This window comes from Lytechinus variegatus, chromosome 14 (assembly GCF_018143015.1).
Source record: "Lytechinus variegatus isolate NC3 chromosome 14, Lvar_3.0, whole genome shotgun sequence".
NCBI lineage: Eukaryota > Metazoa > Echinodermata > Echinoidea > Temnopleuroida > Toxopneustidae > Lytechinus > Lytechinus variegatus.
The window spans coordinates 7,046,754-7,069,097 of NC_054753.1; the positions used below are offsets into that span (position 1 = coordinate 7,046,754).

Here is a 22,344-nt window from a genome sequence, read left to right on the forward strand (position 1 = left end):
CTTTGTACACGAAATCACGTTTTTGAGCAATTTTCGGTCTGACATGCACTTTCATAATGTTGCGTAATTTCGGAACCACATGCGCGGGTGGCGACGCAAAATTGGTCTCAAAAGTTGCGCAAGACTTGAAAGTAAAAACTCAGCGAGCAGCGCGGTCAAAAAATTTCGCACGGCGAAAATATCGCGCGATTCGTTGAGGGGGCCTCCGAGGCCCCCCCCCCGCCTAGATAGGGTTAAGTACAATCCAAGCGCCCATTTTTAATAATTCGGTGTGAATACGTATCTATGCATAAATCAAAATAGTAAACTACAGGTACAATTTTTTCTTTCTCTCTGATTATCAGAATAGGTTTACCGTTAACTGCATTTATAAAATTTTCATGAAATACAAGTTCCACTAGAGTTTCGCTTTCTATTTCAATACATAACAAGGTTAAGGGGGGCAGGGGCTACTACACACAAATGCATGTATCATAGGAAATTGTTGTGTTTTGGGGGTAAAATTCCATCCTTTCTCATCAAATTTCGTGTTTTTGAGAAAGGATTCCTTTTTTTGCTTCTTCTCCTGTATTTCTTTCAAATTCCATATCTCCACCCCCTTCTTACGTGTGAGATCCATTAGTTTCAGACCACCATCGTTTGATTTCCTTTCCTTCCATGATATCTGGCACATTCTGTGATAGGACCACATTTCGAAGGCATATATTTTCTTTTACATACATGAGTTAAGTGTCCATGTCTCACTGCCGTACATGAAGATGGACCACACAGACGGGTGTAGCAAGGGTAATAATATCCAAGTCCTTTAGAAGCGCATAGGGACGTTATGAAATATTGTGATATGCGCTATACAAGAACTGCGCTATTATCATCATGCATGTCCAAACCCACTACCCTAGGAAGCAGGGGGTGCTGAAGCCCCACCGAAGCAGGGTGCTGCCTATGTTATACACCATAGGTAGAACCCCATGGGAATCAAATTTAAAAACATGTGACCAAAATCAAATTCCATGTTGGACTGAAAACCTTCTAGTTTTGGCTTATTTTTTTTTCTCCAAATCAGCAACTCCTCTTCCAAAACTGTTCCCAGGCCCAATGTCCAACTTCTATATGTTGGACATTCTACAAATCATTTTTCTCTTTTCTATTTCGTTACAGAAGTTGTAATTCTCTCATACTACGTTGGAATTGTTGTAAAGTGAAATAAAATTGAGAAAATGGTGGTTGGAAAAAAATGGTTACTTCGTGAAATTTCCAAAAACTATTTAAGTGAAACAAAACAAAGAGATTACGTACACATGTAAATAAACATTACTTTCAATTTAATTCAATTGCCATCAAAATAGTGTAATAAAGAATTCAAATTCATGATTTTCAATACACGAATGTAGCAAAATACATTACTTGACTTTTAACCGACGTGGTAGAAATGACGAATCTACGACTACAACTTGCACACAATTGAATATTAAAAAGAGGAATAAATTAATTAGAATAAAAAATCAACACATTTTCCAGAAATTACATGTAAGAATAAGATATTTGTGTCCGTTTATATTCTTCTCACATCAACATTAGTCTCTCAATACGCCTCTAGTCGTAAACGATTTGTAACTTTTAAATTGAACTTCTTGGTTGATGAAAACAACGAGTTAAACATGAATCATTTGTTATTACCAGTGAGCACATGATTTGTGCACTTACTGAACATTAATTCTTCTTTTTCAAAAATGAATCTGGTGGGTATGCTACATAGTTTGAGGTAAAAATGGAATATTTATATATAACTGAATGATAAAACTAGCTGTAGGACAGCTTCCGATCCACACAGACAAACTGAACTCGTTCTATTTCTACACATATCCAAACCTCATTGACAAGCCTGGTCTTTAAAAAACGCTCCCTAATTGTATTTGCAACAACATCAAAAAAGAAAACCATCTAAAAAAGTACTCTTACTCCAAAGAAACACTTACTGTAAACTACATCTTACATACTCATGATTAATATTTACATATCAAAAAGTTTGACATGGGCGGACTGGTGCAAAATCAAATCTCCAACTCTATAGCATATTGATCTTTTACTATGTTCAGCTGTGAAAACTGATATCTACCATTCCTTATATTGACCCTCATGAAGGAGTGAGTATATTCTTTATTTTGTTTTTCCAACTCTCTGAAATATATTTTTGTTTTTACTTCCATGGTCCCCCGCACCACGGTACACCTTGTTTCCTAGTGGTTGTAAACAATATTGCATACAATATTAAATCAATATAAACATTTCAATGTTTACTTACATCATCCTTCATTCAAATTTAGTTTAAAAAGAATGGATAACGTTTAAAAAATGTCAAATAAGCTAACAAAACATTTGTGGACGATCTGTAATCAGAAGTACACTTACATTTGAGATAGAACCAAGTACTATAACCATCTATATCCAAATGCAAAATGTCCCTATATCCCATAACCAATGCAGCATATGGAAATCTTTCATTAAAATTCAGAGAAAGGATAAAACACCGCAAAGTAAAATATATACTGACCCAAATACCATTCTAAAAGTGGTAAAATCAAATTCCATTACTCTAAAAACAATTTGGGGGGAAAAATTCCTCAGAATAAAACAAATCTTGATTTTGACATAAAACTTAAGGTTTTTGGTCTCTTGTTTCTTTTATATCCCCATGCATGGCACTCATTTTTTTTAATTCATATCTGTAATTAATCACTTGATAAAATCAACATCATGGATATAATTTGTATAAAATAAGAATGATTCAAACAAAAATATTCGCACCCCCCGTCTTCACTTGGAGGAAAGAAAAATTGACAAAACTTAAAAATTCATTTCAAGATTCTACAGGAACCTTAGACTGAATCAGAACCACAATTATACATGGGTAATTAAGAAGTGCATGCAGATATGAAATTAACCCTTTAAATACCCAAATGACATTAATTCTATGTCAATATATTGATAGTTTGAAAATTATTCATCAGATTATTATTTGAAATCTCAGAATGGTAAATTAGGTGAATTATTCAATTTGGATTCTGCATAAAAACCAACAGATAAGATTCATCTCCGTCATTCTTGTATGTAAAGATCCAAATTTATCACCGTACTGGCGCTGCTACACATCTTAATTTCCAAGTTTAAATTGCCTCCCTTTTAAAACAGTCAAGTGTCCAATGCACTCTAGATTAACATATTTTTTTTCTCTTTTAAAAAAAATCTCTGAGTGTATGATTCACTCCATTTTCCTAACCATAGCAAATTTGCTTGGTCATTTAATAGCCACAAGTAGACGATAGATTCTACTTTTATCTGATTTGCTGCTTTTTTTTCTGCCCTCGCCACGATGATAGGCACTAAATGCGACGCCCCCGACAGGAACCCTTCTTGGGAATTCCGATAAATCCTTAAACTCTGGGCCTGGTTCTAAAACTGCCCGAAATGCACGAAAAATTTCAATTCAAACGATTTCGATGGAGAAAATTCTGAGCTCGGCGCTCGATTTATTTTTGTTGCTTCTTTTTTGCTCACTTACCAGGCAAACAGTTCTTTACTATACCGTGTGGCTCCTAGCTTACTCATTTTTGCCACGAATTTTAATGCTTCAATTTCTGCGTTGTGTATGTATATATGACCCTTCTTCTGTCTGCATGTTGGTTTTCAGTGAAATGACTTGCTCCTCTTTATAATCTGCATAATGTCCACCAGCCTCAATGGCCATCCAATCAGTAGCCATTGTATCCCCCGCTGCGATTGTCGCGATAGCCGCCGCCCCCACGACGTCCGCGGTAGCCTCCACGACCTGTAGTCACAAATATAAAAAAAAAACATTTTCACATATCGTAAGGGGTAAATTGCCAATGAATCTACGACTGCTTTCTCCACTTTCCGTTTGATCCAATCTCACATGCTCTAATCCTACATCGTCACCAACCAGTTCATTCACAGGTGGTTTGTCTATCAACCATCTCAACTAGTAGCCATTTAGCTCCTTTACCATTTTGTCTAATTTTCTGTTAATCTATAATTAGGAGTGGGCTATAAATGGGTGATTTTTGGTTTTACTGTGGAAACAGTTTTTTGTGTTCCTTTTACCTTATCTCAACATGAAATGACAATATTTTTTGTCATGGGTCCGAGAAAAAAGTGTGCCGGGCCTAAATCCAAAATGGCTGCCAAAACCCCCCAAAATCACAGTTTTGGCCACAACTTCTTTATTTGGTGGTCTTTTTCTCTGGTTTTGGTGTCTATTCATATGTTTTAGGGGGCAGGCAATTTGTTTTTCCTATAATTAGCACTTTTAAACCATTATTTGTAGAGTTAAAAGGTAATTATACCTAAATTTTCCAATTTTTATAGCCTTTTTCAGCCAAATGTAGGTTTTATCGTCCTGGAGTTCTTGGATATTAGATGGTACGAGGTCAACAATAGCAAGCAGCTTCATAGAGCTATATTGCATTAATTCCTCTACTATGGGTTTTACGGATATTTGTGAAATATATCTTATTAAATAAAAAAATGTTGATTATCCATAGGGGCAATACAGTATACAATGTACTGTTACTGTACATACTACACTGCATATTTCCATGCATTGACCAAAGAAAAAGACCACCAAATAAAGAAGTTGTGGCCAAAACTGTGATTTTGGGTGGTTTGGCGGCCATTTTGGATTTTGGCCAGGCACACTTTTTTCTTGGACCCATGACAAAAAATATTGTCATTTCATGTTGAGATACATTACAAGGAATAGAAAAAAACTGTTCCCATATTGAAATTACAAAAAAAGTATTTTTGACCCATGTATAGCCCACTCCTACTATAATCAATTTGTCTAATATCCAGTTAGGCTATAAATATTTAGTCTAATATTCACTTGGTCCAAACACAATTTAGTACATGGTGATCTAAATAGGGACATTGATATCCCATTTGAAAAAAAAAATTGGTCTTTTCCAGTTCTGAAAACCTGAAATTTTATTTTCTCGATTTTTGTTTTTCTTTGTTTTTTTACACCAAATTTATAGCAGAAAATTTTTGAAGCATAGTTAGGCTAAAATCAATCAATTTCAGCGCATGAAAGTAAAAATAATCATATCTTCATGAACAAGGTGAGAAAACTCCATTTACATTGACAGGGTTCCTACAAAAATTTGAAACAGAATTCCATGCCATTTTCATGACTAGATTGCTGCTTTCCAAGACTTCCCATGACATCCGGGAGTCATGTAGAATTTGAAATGTCACAAAACTTGGAAAAATTGAAATCATGAACATCAATTATAATAGCAGAGTATGAGAGTTGCGAGACACAACAAACTGGAAAGTTGCCATAGCCAAGGGGTAAATGCGATTCCATGACTTTTCACAAATTTTCCATATTCCCCGACTTGTCATGACCACAAATTTTTCCAGGATTTTCTATGTTTTTCCATGACTGTGGGAAACCTGGGCCCCATCTTACAAAGAGTTATGAGTGATCCGATTCATCGTAACTCTATGGAAATATATCAGTGTCATAATTATTTTCTGTGAAAATCTTGCACAATGTCCTCTGTATGCAAAGAGAAGTGCAGTGAATTCTCATGAAAACAATGAACGCATGAATATACATTCATAGCTAGAAAATATTTTGAACATAATAGATGTTGACGTTGCTGGCAGTCAATCGTAACTCTTTGTAAGACGGGGCCCTGATTGACTTTGTACACAAAATCATATTCTGGAGCGATTATGGGTCTGACATGCATGTTAGAGTTAATATCTCATGGCCTTGATTAAGGTGTATAGGAAAGAAACTCACGTCCACCACGTCCTCCGCCCCTCTCACGAGCAAACTCCAGCATCAAACCATCCGTTCCATCCACATTGTCGATGGCTTTCTGGGCCGATGCCCTGTCTTTGAAGTCAGCATACGCAAACCTGATGAGAAGAGGTATTAATATGCTTAAAATCAATCACAAATTGTACAAAAACATTTGGCATTTCATGAAACTGCTTATTGGTTACAAACGAATTTATGCACAACTGGTGACCAATTATCGAGCTTAATTTATCCCTATGTAGTTGAAATAAATCCTATGAACATGTTCCAGTCTTACCTAAGGTCATGGTTATTTTTTTACGAATGAAAAGCCACATGGTTATTTTTTTTACAAACAGCTTCATGAAAAGCCAACCTGGTGGGTGTTTCATAAAGCTGTTCGTAAGATACTAATGACTTTACGCACGACTGGTGATCCTTTCTTGTGCCATCTGATATCCCTATGTCATTGAGTTATGTTCCAGTCGTGCATTAAGTCGCTCGTAACTTTACGAACAGCTTCATGAAACACCTACCGGTTGTAGTAATGATCTAAAAATAACTTTGGATGGTATCCAATAAGATGACCCCTAAAATATGTCGCATATTTGGTCTAAAAAGTTGAGCAAGATTTAAAACAGAAATTCATGAAACAACGCAGCACCAGCTTTCCAGGTTACACAATTATCACAGAACCCCACGAGGAATTCAAGGGATAAAGGAGAATGAAACCTTTGGAACAAGATAGCTTGTGAGAAAACAGAAAAATCAAAGAAACAGATCAACGAAAGTTTGAGAAAAATTGGACAAATATTGAGAAACTTATGAGCATTTGAATATTGCGATCACTAATGCTATGGAGATCCTCGATGTCACTTGTGAACAACACTCCCCATTACTTTAGTACATATTTCACTTAAATTGCCTCTTTTATCACATCTATCAGTAGATCATGTGTTCTTTCTATAAGAGGGTATGCAATACAGATTTTTAAAGAATACATCATGGATAAAGTGTTTGTATCACCACAAAAAAAGCAGAAAGAGGCATTATGAGGATATTTTATAGTACATCAAAGGGAAAGTTTTCACATGCTGATGTCACTTGTGAACAACTCTTCCCATTACTTTAGTATATATTTCACTTAATTAGCCTATTATATCACATCTATCAATAGATCATGTGTCCTTTCTATAGGAGAGCATGCAATACAGATATTTAAAGAATACATCATGGATAAAGTGTAGCACCACAAGAAAACGCAGACATTTTAAGGGTATTTTATAGTCCATCAAAGGGAAAGTTGTTCACATGTTGACATCACACATCCTTGTCGCATTGCCAATAAGAGGATCTCCATAGCATTAGTGATAACAATATTCAAATGCTCATAACTTTCTCATTATTTGTCCGATTTTTCTCAAACTTTCATTGTTCTTATTCTTTGATTTTTCTGTTTCGAGACAAGCCTACTTATTCCAAAGGTTTCATTGCCCTATAATAGAAATGCAAAACGGAACTTACCCCTTGTTTTCGTCCGTGTCCCTGTCACGGGGAATTCTGACCTCCGAGCACTGAAGAAGATCGGCAAGCGAATCCTCATCGGTATCCAGGGAGATTCCCTTGATGTAGAGGGTCCTCTCAGATAGGTTATCTGATGATGGAAAAACAAAATGGAATGAAAAATCAAGCCTATCATTATTCACATTATATGCACTCACTCGATCTTCTTCTCTTTGAAAACAAATAGAGCATAACTGGCTCTGTCGGTTAAGCATCAGCCTGTCGAACTAAAGGTCTTCATTCTGCGTTGCGTGGGTACTTCTCTCCCCTGTTCCACAGATGCAGGCTACGTAACAGCGGAAAACACTCCATCCCTTTGTTAGGTTTTTGTTTTAATAAGTAATGTTTCTAAACATATATTGTCATTTTATACCGATTTTATTTTTGTATATTTCTAAACCCCGACTAGTGAGGAGAGCTTCATAACAGAAACTAGTTTTTCTTTTAGTCATCCTCAGGCACTAGTCGGTGGTAATTTCTTCTTCTTGTACTTATTCTTGATGTCTTTTGCCTGGAAATAAAATAAATAAATAAATCCCTCTTGGATAGGTTCAATGGAGGCTCCTTCGTGTAGAGGAGAGTCACCACCTCTGCACGTTAAGAACCAACTGCACTTTGTATAATAAGGAGAAACCCAGTGTAGTGGTCCACCTGCACTCCCAAATCAATTAAATGTATATTGGGAGGAGAGACCTGTGGGTCATATAGGGACAGTGATCTTCCGTTTTAAAAAATTGCCTTTTTTAATTTTACAAGCACATTTAGCATGCATACATCCACACCTTTCACATTATTAGCATTTTTTTAAGGCGAAATGAAATTTCATCGATAATTTTAGGTTTTTTGGACATCGTTATCATCAGTCAACGACTTTAGCCTATCCCCCAACTTGGATTTTAAGACCATGATATCGTGCTGTTACATCTTCGAACGTAGAGGGCAGCAACACACGACCCTGATGTTGGAACGATATGAGTGCATGTGAAGCCCAACCCGGCCGGCCGGGTATGGGCGCGGGGTACTATCGTGTGTGCTGATGTCGATTGCAGTCACGATGTGTAAATTATGATTGTAGCGAAGTCCAATCGTGTTTCTGGGGTTTTGTGGCCATTTAGTATTCTCACTTTGTTGTGATTTTGGAGTAATTTCTGTTGCTATTCTGTGTATTTTGAGGGAAAATACATTTTCCGTGATTTTCAGTTTGAAATGCCACTTTCCGTTTCAAAAGACCCTTTCCGTGAATTCTCTCCGTTTTCCGCAATCGCGGAAAATCACTGTCCCTAGTCATAGTGATTCAGGTTTTCACCTCCCACACAAGGGTGATGCCAAACAATTATATATAGTGGGAATACTGTTTGTGGTTTCTGTGTAAGACACACATTCAAGGCTTCGCTATCATCATGCCGTTTTTAATTCCAATAAAGCACATACATGTACATGTTCCGTTTCTATTACTCTTTAACATTATGTTTCATGACCAAAAATTGAAAATTAATCACTAACGAAATAACGTGATTTACTTTAACAATATTGTACTAACTTCTCATATATATTTACAAATGTTCATACCCATAACAAAAATTCAAATATTATTGATCTTCAAAGATGACTGCTAGTACACTTCCATTAATAGCTTTCTATATCAGCCAATGTTTTTCAAGAATTTGGATATTAATGTTTGTTTTTTAAACGATCAAGATCATACATGGAATAAATTTCCTCTCACATTGCTCCACAAAAAGACATTTTGGAGCAGATTATTTTTTCTTTACATAATTGATAAGTCTGTATATGACGTATTTGAGGACTTTTCTGTTGACCCCAAAAAGCTAATCAAAGTTGGTAAGCAAACATAATTCCCTGAATAAGTACCAAAAGTAGATGTTTTATCAATTTTAAAAAATAAGAGATTATCTTGAAGTTGCATCACAAAAGCTGAGCTTTATTACCTGAGCGATCCCTACCGCCGCTGGCACCACCGCCAGCACCACCACCGCCACCTCCTCGCTCCCTGGCAAACTCCAGGAACAATCCCTCTTCTCCATTCAGAGTGTCAATAGCAGACTGGGCTGAAGCATGGTCCTCAAAGTCCGCATAGGCAAAGCTGGAATAAAAATTGATAAGAAGGATAATGAATTGACATGTAATCACAATAACAATAATAATCAAGATGTTCAGTGATACTTGGTTACTCTTATTTTCATGTTTTATGAACCAGACCAATACACTTACAGAGATATGATGGGAATTCAACAAATATCCCCCAACGTGGACAAAGTTCATTGACCTCACATGACCTTTGACCTTGATCATGTGACCTGAAACTCACACAAGATGTTCAGTGACACTTGATTACTATCATGTCCAAGTTTCATGAATCAGATCCAAAAACTTTCAAAGTTATGATGGTAATTCAACAGATACCCCCCAATCGGCCAAAGTTCATTGACCTTTGATCTTGATCATGTGACCTAAAATGCGCACAGGATGTTCAGTGATACTTGATAACTCTTATGTCCAAGTTTTATGAACTAGACCAACATACTTTCAAAGTTATGATGGTAATTCAACAGATACCCCAATTTCGGCCAAAGTTCATTGACCCTAAATGAACTTTGACCTTAATCATGTGACGTGAAACTCAGGCAGGATGTTCAGTGATACATGATTAACCTCATGTCCAAGTTTCAGGAACTAGGTCCATATATTTTCTAAGTTATGATGACATTTCAAAAACTTAACCTTAGGTTAAGATTTTGATGTTGATTCCCCAACATGGTTTAAGTTCATTGACCCTAAATGACCTTTGGCCTTGGTCATGTGACATGAAACTCAGGCAGGATGTTTAGTAATACTTGATTAACCTTATGTCCAAGTTTCATGAACTAGGTCCATATACTTTTTTAAGTTATGATGTCATTTAAAAAACTTAACCTTTGGTCAAGATTTGGTGTTGACGCAGGCATGCAACCGTCGCCGTCGGAAAAGCAGCGCCTATAGTCTCACTCTGCTATGCAGGTGAGACAAACTGATAACAACGATAATAGTGTTCATAGAGTTCACATATACACTATGTTAGGTGTTTAATGCACTCCAATATTACCTGCAACTTGTCAAACAGCAAAATAAGTTGACAAAATGCTATCTGCTGTAACATTTCGTTGCCCAAACCGTCCTCTCTGCGCACTTCGATACGAAAGTTAGTTTCGCAGAAAACGCATTTAAAGAAAAGCTTTTTTAAAACCAGCAATAAGTGCACCTACAAGAAAAGCAAATTATTTGCCAGTGTCTTCGTTCGATAGTTTAGGTTCCAAAGTTTCATCCCGTATCTTTATATTTTCTTGAAGTGAATTATTTACGCCATAGTAGGCATCGTAACAGAGAGGACGGTTCGTGGTGAAATCGCAAATCGCAAGGCGCAATAGCGCACTGTATCTATTCCACGAGGACGGTTCGTGGTGAGTGCGACGATTTGTTAGCCTGAAGAAATCTGTAAGGCAGCCTACCAAATTACCAGAAGCCAACAGGTTTGCATTTTTCTAATGCCAAATTTTATTAAAATTCTGGATATTGGGGAGAAGTTCTTGACCATTTTATGTTCTGTACAGACTTTCGGCATGGCAGTCTAAATGTGAAGCAAATTGCGATGTGTAACCAAGAAAATCACTTCATCTTGAGGAAAATTCTCACATGAACAAGGTGATTCTCGCCTGATTTTGTGATCAACAAAATAGGCAATGTGATCTTTTGACACCTACATGTACATGTATACGACCTTTGACCCCATCATCCTCATTAACACACATGCAGGATTACCCAAGGATTATTTTTACCAAATGTGAACACAACTGACGCAGAAATAAATGAGAGCTAGATAAATATAAAGAAAAACTTTTGTACCGGACAACAGACTAACAGAAAAACAATTACGTCTCTGCCGAACATCGTTCTGGTTAGACAAAACTGATGTTTATACCAAAACTGCCAACCGGAACAAGAACATTTCAGTATCTTTACAGCCGAAAATCTGTATTTTGGCAAGGAAATCACTATTTTAAAAAAAATGCCATAGGACAACACATAAAACTGAAACTTGAGAAATCAGTACTTTACATGAAGCGATCAGTATTCTTCTCATTTTTCAGTACGAACTACTGAAAAACCGTACTACTCGGCAGCTCTGTGATACGTACCCTTTGATTTCATCAGAGTCCCTGAACCTAGGAATCCTAACAGAGGAACATCCCAGAAGGTCCATGAGAGAATTCTCATCAGAGTCAGGTGCGATGTTTTTCACATAGACCGTCCTGTTCTGGGAGTCTGTACATGGAAATTAACACATTTAAAATATAAACATTGATTGATCAAGGTAATGCCACACAATTGTTTGCAAGTGATTAGGTCTGGGATGAATACCCCTTGGCCGTTTGATTGTTGGCCAGGTTAAACAATCGATTAGTTCATACAATAAGCCAGTTCGTAGTTCCTTTCTGCGCATGATCAAAAGATTCTACGCATGATCAGAGGAAGGTCATTTGTACTAAAGTGACATGATGTTTTAAAATCTAATGAGATAAGCACCAACTTTGATGTCTTGATTATTCATATATTCTTCTGAATAGTGGTTTTCCTTTACATCCACAAGAACAATGTGTCCACGAACGACTGGTATTTCACGGTTTGCCAAACTTTGTGCAACATGCTATGATATGCGTTCAAAGAAGGAATGCAACAAATACCTTCATAAAGTGTTCATTGGTGTGCTATTCTAGTCACCAGGTCTATTCAATTTCTTCATCCTGCTATGTAAGGCAAGCTTACGTAATATCTTGCTTAGAAATTTGCCTTTCATAATGAAAGAAATGAGAGGTAATTTGACCAAAATTGTCCATGAAGTAACTACAAACTGGTCTATCGCGATTCCTTGATTATCAAAGGAAAAAAAAGAAGAGTTGACCTACTATCTTGACACACCTGGTCCAGTGGTCACATATCATGAGCGAGCTCACTCAGTCGAGTATCCCAGTAGAGCACTTTTGACATGCACATCACCAAAGCTAAATGATGCACAACCCATATTGTCAAATATTAAAGATTATTGCCATGTGCTTTTGGTAAAGAAATGTCTCATTATCTCTGATGAACATCTAATTAGTGTAAAAAGTGGTACTAGTATTCGTTTGCTGGTTGTTGGAAACCTGATTGCATGAATCAACTTTTCGAGTTTCACTCCCATGTTGACAAGTGATTGCAAAATTAAAGGTAAAGTCCCCCCAAATAAGAAGTGAAGTTGACTAGAGAAAAATTGAAGAAGCGTAACAGTGAAAGCAATGATATGGAAATGTCAAAATGGCCATCTGTTGGATTACCCAAACTAAACAGGTGCATGATTACTCACCGGATCCACGGCCACCTCCTCGTGGCGGCCTCGAATCATAGTCACGTCCCCCAGACTGGAACCCATAGCTACCTCCTCCATAGCGACGGCCGCCATCACGTCCGCCATCCCGTCCGCCATCCCGTCTGCCACCGTCTCGATCTCGCCTTCCTCCATCGCGTCTCCTAGATCCGCCACCATCGGCAGAATCGTCAAAGTTCTTCCTCTTGCGTCCAACGTAGTCCAGGACGAGAGTCCAGCCATCGATCTCGATGCCGGAGTGCTGTTGCAGGGCGTCCTCCGCCTTATCCTCATCCTCAAACTCGATGTAAGCAAATCTGTTCATAAAACATCATGGATCAGAAATGAATGCTTGAATGTTTTGACAATCGTCCACATCAGTCATGGTTTTTAATTTAAAATTTAAATCTTTTCAGGATTAATTTAAGCTTGGCCAATGCCTGAATGACAATACATGTACAGCGTACATCCCTGATCCATGGAGCATTATATTTTGCAAATTGATTTGTGGTAAAATACAAAATGTTCTATCATTGTAATAAATGATTGAAAGAGAATAAATGAATTGCATTATTCCCAGGCATCATGGCCCCCAGTCCTATTTAGGGTTAACACACAAATCTAATTTTGTGATAGATTTTGACATATTGGTTGGAAGATAATTTTATATTGCACTGTATTTCCTTTTGTCCGATGTGGGTGATCAAAAAATATAAAGGGATGAAAAAAATGAAATTGAAATTAGCTAAAAATAAGAACAAAAATAGTTAAAATCAGCCGAAAAGCTTGAGTCTCACAGCCCTGATTTCTTTCGTTTCCTTTTCTTCCCCTTTTCTTGGTCATGAAAACTATTGTGGGGTCCTCCCCCCAACCCCCCGATCTGTCCTCTACTGTTTCTTACCCTTTGGATCTACCCTGGTTGTTCACAGGTATCCTGGCAGATATCGCCCCAAAGGTCTCCACCAGGGTCTCTTCTGTGGTGTTGTAACAGAGACCCTTGGCAAACAAGGTCCTGTCATCTTCGCTTTCGCTCCTTCCTGTTAAGGTACAAACACACCATGCATTGATTTACAACTCCACACATACTGTAGGTCCACATTCTGAGCTCGTGGTTAAGTCAAACCCTGGTTTAAAGCTCTGGTTTAACTACATGTATGGAGAGCCATAAGGTGCACGAATCCCTTACAGACAACATTCAATTTATTAACTACATGTAATACGACACCCATATTGTTCATAATCTTCTGGGAATGATAACTACATGTATTTTTCTTCATTACAAAAGCAAAAGGAAACAAAAAAGTTAACATACATGTAAGAAATAAACGATTATAAACATGATTTTTTGCTCCCTATAATTTATGCACAGAGTTAGACCATGGTCGAAGTTAAAGCTGGCTTCAGAATACGGGCCATAGTTTCTCATTATCCTAAACACTGGCAAGTACAAATGGCCATGCGTTTTGAGTTGGGCCCATTTACGTTACAATTCAAATTTTCCTCCAAAATTGCATGATTTTATACAATTGTATTTTTTTCTTATGTTTGACATCCTATTCCCATAAAAGTATATATATTCTGAAAGGAAATTGTCTGAGGAATTCAAAAATGCAATCAGAAAAGGCATAGGATAATGTCACAAAAAGTTCAAGGTCAAAATATGTGGAAAACTGTGAAAAAATATACTTCCCAGTAAATCCAAGAATCAGATCAACATTACACCCTATAGGGAATCAACATGCATATTTCAACTCTTTAGAATGAGACCTTTCCAGTGATATACACATCTAACTTGTTAGGGATAACTCTACCGAAATAATTGGGCACGATTATCTTCAAGACCAAATTTCACATCACAATTTTTCAGGTAAATATGTATCAATGCTTGATTTACCCCTAAAATATTGTGTAGTCTTGCCTTTAGTTGCATAAGTACACTTGCAAAGAATAACCAGTATATTATAATATATTTACTGCCGTTATTATGAATAAAAAATGATGTCATTTGACTCGAATCGTGGGAATTGTCACCTCTTGGCTCAAAGACCGGTGGACCACAGGTTGACAACTGAGAGTCAGGTTTAACATACATGTATAAATATAGGAAAAATGTGAATGCACAATGAAAACTTCTTTAGCTGCTTAAGCTTATTTAAACTTAGAGTGCAGGCCTACCAACCTGTAAACATACAAAATAGGAGTGATTCATTTACAAAATAGGAGTCACAGCATATTTCCCATAGATGACTGTACATAATATATGGACAAAAAAAAGGGGAATTTTCTTTCCCTATGATATAATGGATATTAAAAATTTCCAAAAAAGGAGTAACTCCTTTTAAAAAGGAGTAGTTGGCAGGCCTGAGAGTGAACAAAAACAACTAACATGTTATAAATTATAAATAAATCCATAAAACACCCGGCAAAAATACATTGTTATTTTATACTATTATATTTTAAATGTATCCTCTTGTTCGACATTCGGCAGGAAATGGTCTCTTGCACGGTACTGGGTTGAATGTCAATGCACAAAACACATTCTATGGGTATAATTACCTCTGTTTTATAGTGTAATCTGTGTACCAGTTTCGTTCTCAAATAGAATATGGTAAGAATGAGAAAACTTTAACTATTCCAGTACAGTATGTATTGCCATTCCTGTATAAAAACTATCAAAGTGAGCTACATGTAATCATTTCAAGCTCTAACTTAGCAACGCAATCAAAACAACAGTTACTATTTATTCCGGATGTATTTTGATTCCTCTAACTCAACAGGGAGGGGGTCATCTATCACTTTTTTCTTCTACCATTTGCTAAGTTCTACAACTGTGAATCCAGTTGTCTCATACTCTCTCCTTTCATATTTTTTTTAAACTTAATACTACCGTATGTATTGTCTTTTATTGGAGCTGTAATTGGTAGATTATACAAAATATACATGTAAGATAACAATTTAGCCCCAACTTTTTTTTCATCTCTTTAGATAAACTAAGGATAAAGCTTGATATTTACATGTACATGTAATTTACTCATCCATTCATAGTACAAATATTTTGAACAACATCCAAGTAGTATTCAATATATCTCTCGTCAACCATTACACAAGATCAACCCCACCCCCTCTTAAAGGACAAGACCACCCAAACAAAAAGTTGATTTGAATAAAAAAAGAAAAATCAAACAAGCATAACACTGAAAATTTCATCAAAATTGGATGCAAAATAAGAAAGTTATGACATTTCAAAGTTTCGCTTAAAGTTCACATCCTTGTCGGTATGCAAATGAGTAGAGTGATGACATCACCCAATCACTATTTCTTTTGTACTTTACTATATGAAATGTGAAATATTCCAATTTTCCACCTGTTGACCTGTGAAACAATGATTAATTCCTGCCTGAACACTTGGAATTAGCATTGTTTAATACCATATATATGGTTCAATCAACTAGGTCCTTATTTCCAAATTGGAAAAAATGAAATATTGTACAATTCAAACAATAAAAAACAAAATAGTGAGGGACATCATTGACTGTGACATTTGCATGTCACTAAGTCGTGCATATCACTGATTTGTGGAAAATAATCAAAACTTTAAAGTGTCAGAACTTTCTTATCTTCATCCAATTTGGATGAAATTTTCAGCATAATGCTCGTTTGATTTTTCTCAATTCAAATCTACATTTTTCTGGGGTGGACTTGACTTTTAACTCAAAGGGATTTAATCAGGCCATTCAATACAGTAAGTAAAGCCGTTCAAGAAGAGAGCTATTGATACATGTACTTACTTCTGCCTCGTGATCCCATAGTGTCTCAGGTAAAATAAGTTTCAAATCTGTGATGAGAAGAGAGGGAACATTAATGAAGTGCTTCATAATTTAATGTCAACTCTCTAAACCATTAGAAAACAGAAACAAATCATCAACCTGAATTTGAGCATGTATAAAAAGGTAAAAAGTGGACAGTCATAACTTACATTAATGAGACTTCAAACTTAATATGCTAAAGTTTTTTTTTTGTTCCTGATATTGATCTTTTTTTTCAATTACATGTTGGCCAAAATATTGAGCCTATTATACAGATGTAGTTCTTACTTCAAATTGAGTTCTTATTCAACAAATTTGGTCATGATGCAGTGTTGTATACACTGTATGTAGTACACAATGTAGCAACAATTTATCCATGGCCGGCACCTTGTGGAACCCTCCACCCATTTTCCAAATGACGTCATTTAAACACGTTTACGATCGTGGTTCTGTTTATACTTCCCCAGAAAGCCTGATTCTGGTCAAACACGTTTACAAACGCACCTTTTTGTGAGTTTACGATCGGCGTTTTGAAACAGCATTTAAATGAAAGCATGGACGCAACCGTGTTTTGGACTAACCACGTTTGGAAACGCTGATTCTGGCCTGAAAAGTGGAAGCATAAACACGGCCTTAGTCACTGCATTGGCACGGCAAAGCACAAATAGCACAGATAGCAATTTATCCAAGCTAGGAAGACAACATTCAGTGCAAGATAGACCTGGAAACTTGACAGCAGACACAAAGTGAATTTCTCAGTAGATCCAGTATAAAGGTACATGTGGTCGCATGTCATAAGGTGGTCCAATTTCGCGAACAGGGTAAAAATTGTCAAAAATTTTATTTTTTGATATGTTATAGCTATTACCATTCTCTAAATATTGAAAAAGTTTTTAAAGTCTCAAATACCTTTATTTTTCCTTAAAATGACCAATTAACAGCTAATTATTACATTGACGTGAATGTAAATGTGAATTTTGAAATGCGTTTTTCTCAAATTGGACCTGCTGCACATAAAATGGTGTCAAAAGTTAATGCAACATTGGATCACCCTAGTATTTTACAGTTATAATCTTGAAACATCAATAATTAAATCTGTAACAAAAAATCGAATGATTATCTATTATTGTATGCATATTAATTATACTAATTAATTAACAGTATTTAATTTCACATTTTTGCCCCCAAAATACCTGTCACTGTATTTATATGCTTGGCAAAATGACAACATCATGGGTAGAAATGTTTGTTGCAATGATACACAACATTTGCACTAAAAATTAAGATTACAAATTAGATAATTAACTAAATTTCTCCAGTTTACTAATTGATTAGGTTGCACATCAGAGCTGACATACACATGTATTTCATTGCTGCATATTTTCAAAATTATCAAATTTCTTTGACATTTAGTTGTTCCCTGCTTTAAAACACCCAGAAATATGAGGATAACAGTTATATTACATATTATAGTATGTTGTTAATTAAGTTTAATTAATATTCTATCATTCACCGCATCCACCGGCTCCGCATCCACCGGCTCCGCCACCCCTGTTACTTCAAACTTAATGTGCTATAGTGTTTGTTCCTGATATTGTATTGATCTAATTCAAAGTAATATATTTAGCCTATAGTTCTAGCTTTAAAATGAGATCTTACTCAATAAATTTGGTCAAGATGCTGTGATGTAGCAACAATTTATCCATGGCACCGTGTGGAAAAATGTTCATACGCCACCCTTTTTGCATACCCAACTTATGAAATGCGACCATGTATAAAGAGAAAAAAGTGGTGCCCCATGCCTTTTGCTTGATGGTCACATGTCATGAGCTGGTGCCCCAACCACCCATCCCCCCCCTGTAGGTGAAAAAGGAAAGAGAGGAAAATACATGGATGTATCCCTCTCATGCATAACTAAAACAAGTCTAGATCTAGACCTACAACAAAACTGAAAAAAAAATACAAGCTTCCATACAAAAAAATTGCACAATGATTTCATCTCACAAGTCACAGTCACACTCACAGTACATGTATAAGGCAGATTTTGTGTGGGAGAATGTGTAGGTAACGATTTCAACATGAAATGTAATATTTTGTAAACAAAAGTCTACAAAAATTGAATTTTTCAGAAAATGGTGAAAAGCGTTGGGCACAATGCTAATGACATTGAAATTTGATTAAGACTCGTTTAGTAACTTTGGATCCAAAATTCTACTGGTCATGCTGGTGGTAGGCCTAAGCTGGTAAGAAGCCCGTGCGAAACTGCATAGTGCCCCCTACTGCTTCAACCATTTTAGAAGTATTTATATTACAAGCAAGATTAACCCAGGGAGCGATTCATAACAAAAATGGCCGATTGAGACAGGGTTAGAACTTTTCGTTTTTTGAGGTTCCAGTCTGTGCCCAGATGTCAGGAAAACTACCACTCATTAGACCTTCTTCCATACAATCATGGTAGGCCTACGTGCATAATTTCTGTTTTCACGATTAATTTGGAGAAATATTTAGACCATAAATCATGCTAGTCCCTAACCCAGGGAACTCCCGCGCGGGCGGGAGCCCAGGATCTTACGTGCAATTTGGCATACTCACCTGACAAGAGTGAAGTATGGTCAAAATAATTCTCCGAATAAATAGTTAAAACAGAAATCAAGCACTTACCACGATTTATATGGATGATGGTCTAACGAGTGGCAGTTTTTCTGACATCTGGGCACAGACTGGAACCTCAAAAAACGAAAAGTTGTCTCCTACCCCCGTTTCGATCGGCCATTTTGTTACAATTCATAACAAAAATGGCCGATCGAGACAGGGGTAGGAGAGAACTTTTCGTTTTTTGAGGTTCCAGTCTGTGCCCAGATGTCAGAAAAACTGCCGCTCGTTAGACCATCATCCATATAATCGTGGTAAGTGCTTGATTTCTGTTTTAACTATTTATTCGGAGAATTATTTTGACCATACTTCACGCTTATCAGGTGAGTATGCCTTTACATGTAAGATCCTGGGCTCCCGCCCGCTAGGCTGGCGTTCCCTGGGTTAGCTAGTCCCATGAAGGCATGAGTATGGTCAAATACACGGTAAGCCCCTGCCCCTGGCCTGGGCTCCCGCCCGCTCCTCGGGCGGGAGGCCAGGAGCTCCCTGGTTTAAAGCAAGAGAGTCAAGACGCCAGTTGCATGTCTATGTTCACACTTTTCATCTTAATTCTTACAATACTAGGCTAGAGTTTCACTCAACATGCTCAGCTCAATTTAGAACCAACATACTTTTTTTCTAGACTAGGCCTAGGCCTACTAATAGTCTAATTACTATTACTAGTAGATGCAATCAAAAGACACAGCAATGCCTAAATATTCCACAACTTTAATACAAATTACAAGGCACAACAACAAAAAAAATGCAATGTTTGGCTTTTATTTTATTCAGCATTTATTTTCAGGGGCAAGCGCAAGTCTGCTAAAATTTGTAAAAAAATAATTTTTATCCTGATCACCCTCGATCACTCCTGCCAGTGCCAACATTCACCTTATATGCAGATCTAGCCTTCTAGGCCTAATCTTAAGAATCACGGGCAAAATATCATACTGAAACTAAACCTGTTACTTGTCTGTTTTTTTATGAAAGTTTAAATAAAAAGCGTTCACATGCACATGTTACTGTTAACGACTCAGCACTGTAAAGTCTGTGCGTGGGACTGAGGATATCAAATATGGCAACAACAAAAAGATGGTCGGTCGAACTGGACATACCGTATAATGTTCGAAATAGCGATCGATTTTACCTCTTCACAATTTTTTAACAACTTAAATAATGTTTATTTCAAACTTACAATAACTCTGTAATTGTATTTAGGCGTAAAATATGCAAAAATAGGGATAAACATGATCATATACTCACGTGGCGTATGCAAAAAGCAGAGTTCAATGACGCAAATTATAGCGCGAGTACGTAGATCACGTGATCATAAAAAAATCGATATGCAATCAATCGACGGTGGATCCACCAGTGTAGTCTGCTGTGCAAACCCTTCACTCCAGGTCTCCAGCTATTTAAAGGGTCTGAGTTGCAGCCCGGATGGCAACCATCTTAACAGGGTGTAGTCAAGAGTAAAGAGTCAAGTAGTCAAGAGTAAAGAGAACTAAACTTTAGCAAATTATTACTTTCGTGACCATAATACCTTGCTGAGCAAAGTGTATATAATTATTCATATTTTTCGGGGGTAATTCTTTATGATGTTTTCACCGAATTAATCTATGTGTGCACCTTTATTGTCACTTTCACTTTATCACATAATTCTTTATGATGTTTTCACCGAATTAATCTATGTGTGCACCTTTATTGTCACTTTCACTTTATCACATGGCCCTTGAATGTCAGTATTTACTCTACTATAAATGTTTTCGCTTTAAAAAAAATGATAATGTTGATATGGTTCCGATCGATTTGACATAAATTTGCACCTGCGGAATTTAAATCAAGTTCTACGAGGTATTGGATAGAGCGCCCCCTGCTTACGTTTGAGAGACATAGGGAATACAATTTTTTTGTACTCCTGAGACGCCCTCGAAATGCACCTCGAGCGGGCTGCGCGTTTCCGTTTTACACCCTGGCGAAGGCATTTTCCGGAAAAGTAGCCAAAAAGCGACTAGTGAAGAGTCTACACACGTCGCTGGTTGCATGCAGCGTGCGACACAGGCGAGTCCACCACCGCATGCAATTTGCACAGTTACTGATCAGAGCACAGAGTTCCTCGGCACTTCATGTACAGAGAGAGCGGCAGTCAGGATCGAGTGAAATCCGAACATGCTTTTGCAGTCGCGTTGTTTATGATAGTTTTTTTTTTCTAAAAATAAATTATTAACTAAATGAATAGAATGACAGACAAAATCAAAATAAACAGATACTTATAATGGAAAGACAAATTGAAGTTTGATGGATTGATACACTTAGAAGCTGCCGAAAGATAGATATAGAATAAATAGAGACAAGATAGACAGATAGATAGATAGAAATACAGAGAGAGAGGGGTGGAAAGATAGATAGAAAGAGAGAGAAAGAGGGAGAGATGGATAGATAGATAAATAGAGAGAGGGGGAGAGACAGAGAGGTCGATATATAGAGGGAGAGGGGGAGAGAGAGAGAAGGATAGATAGATAGATAGATAGAGAGAGATGTTATAGATAGAAATATGGACGGACAAAGAGAAAGAGAGAAAAAAGACAGACAGATGCTAGAGAAGGAGAGAGATAGAGAATTTGAGAGACAGATAGAAAGATAAAGAATGAGAGAGACAGAGAAGATAGACAAATAAATTAACATATAGATAGATAGATAGATAGAAAGACAGACAGATGGATAGATAGAGGATTTGAGAGATAGATAGATGAGAGATAAATAGATGTTAGATTGATAAAGAATTAGAAACAGAGAAGATAGACAAATTAACCGATACTGTACTTTCATAGATAGATAGATAAATAGATAGAATAAAGAAAGACAGATGGATAGAGAGAGAGAGAGAGAGCTGGAGAATTTGAGAGATAGATAATTGTCAGATCAAGAATGAGAGAGAAGAGCGACAAATTAACAGATAGATACTGTAGTTAGGTAGGTAGAGAGAGAGAAATAGAGAAAGACAGACAGATGGATAGATAGAGAATTTGAGATAGATGTTAGATAAAGAAAGAGAGAGACAGAGAAGATTATTAGATAGATAGATAGATAGATAGATACTGCAGTTGCATAGATAGAGA

At 36.7% G+C, this 22,344-nt stretch overlaps 1 protein-coding gene across 1 annotated transcript; it reads right to left on the reverse strand.

Annotated features, from left to right (window-relative positions):
- Positions 1 to 1,305: 1,305 nt before the first annotated feature.
- On the reverse strand, positions 1,306 to 20,599 carry LOC121428217 (nucleolin-like). Its single transcript, XM_041624828.1, has 9 exons — positions 20,489 to 20,599; positions 16,577 to 16,623; positions 13,690 to 13,825; positions 12,789 to 13,105; positions 11,584 to 11,710; positions 9,340 to 9,494; positions 7,352 to 7,481; positions 5,828 to 5,946; positions 1,306 to 3,826 (listed from the first exon to the last, which is right to left on the reverse strand). The coding sequence occupies exons 2-9, from the start codon at positions 16,593 to 16,595 to the stop codon at positions 3,750 to 3,752; spliced, it is 1,080 nt and encodes a 359-aa protein (XP_041480762.1). The 5' UTR covers positions 16,596 to 16,623; positions 20,489 to 20,599; the 3' UTR covers positions 1,306 to 3,749.
- Positions 20,600 to 22,344: the final 1,745 nt, after the last annotated feature.

What these genes read in the sequence shown, in the direction of transcription:
- LOC121428217 (XM_041624828.1), bottom strand. An exon ending in GACTCTGATGAAATCAAAGG is followed by an intron (nt 9,495 to 11,583) that starts GTACGTATCACA and finishes TTTTTATTCCAG; the next exon opens with CTTTGCCTATGCGGACTTTG. An exon ending in GACACGGACGAAAACAAGGG is followed by an intron (nt 5,947 to 7,351) that starts GTAAGTTCCGTT and finishes TCTTCTCATCAG; the next exon opens with GTTTGCGTATGCTGACTTCA.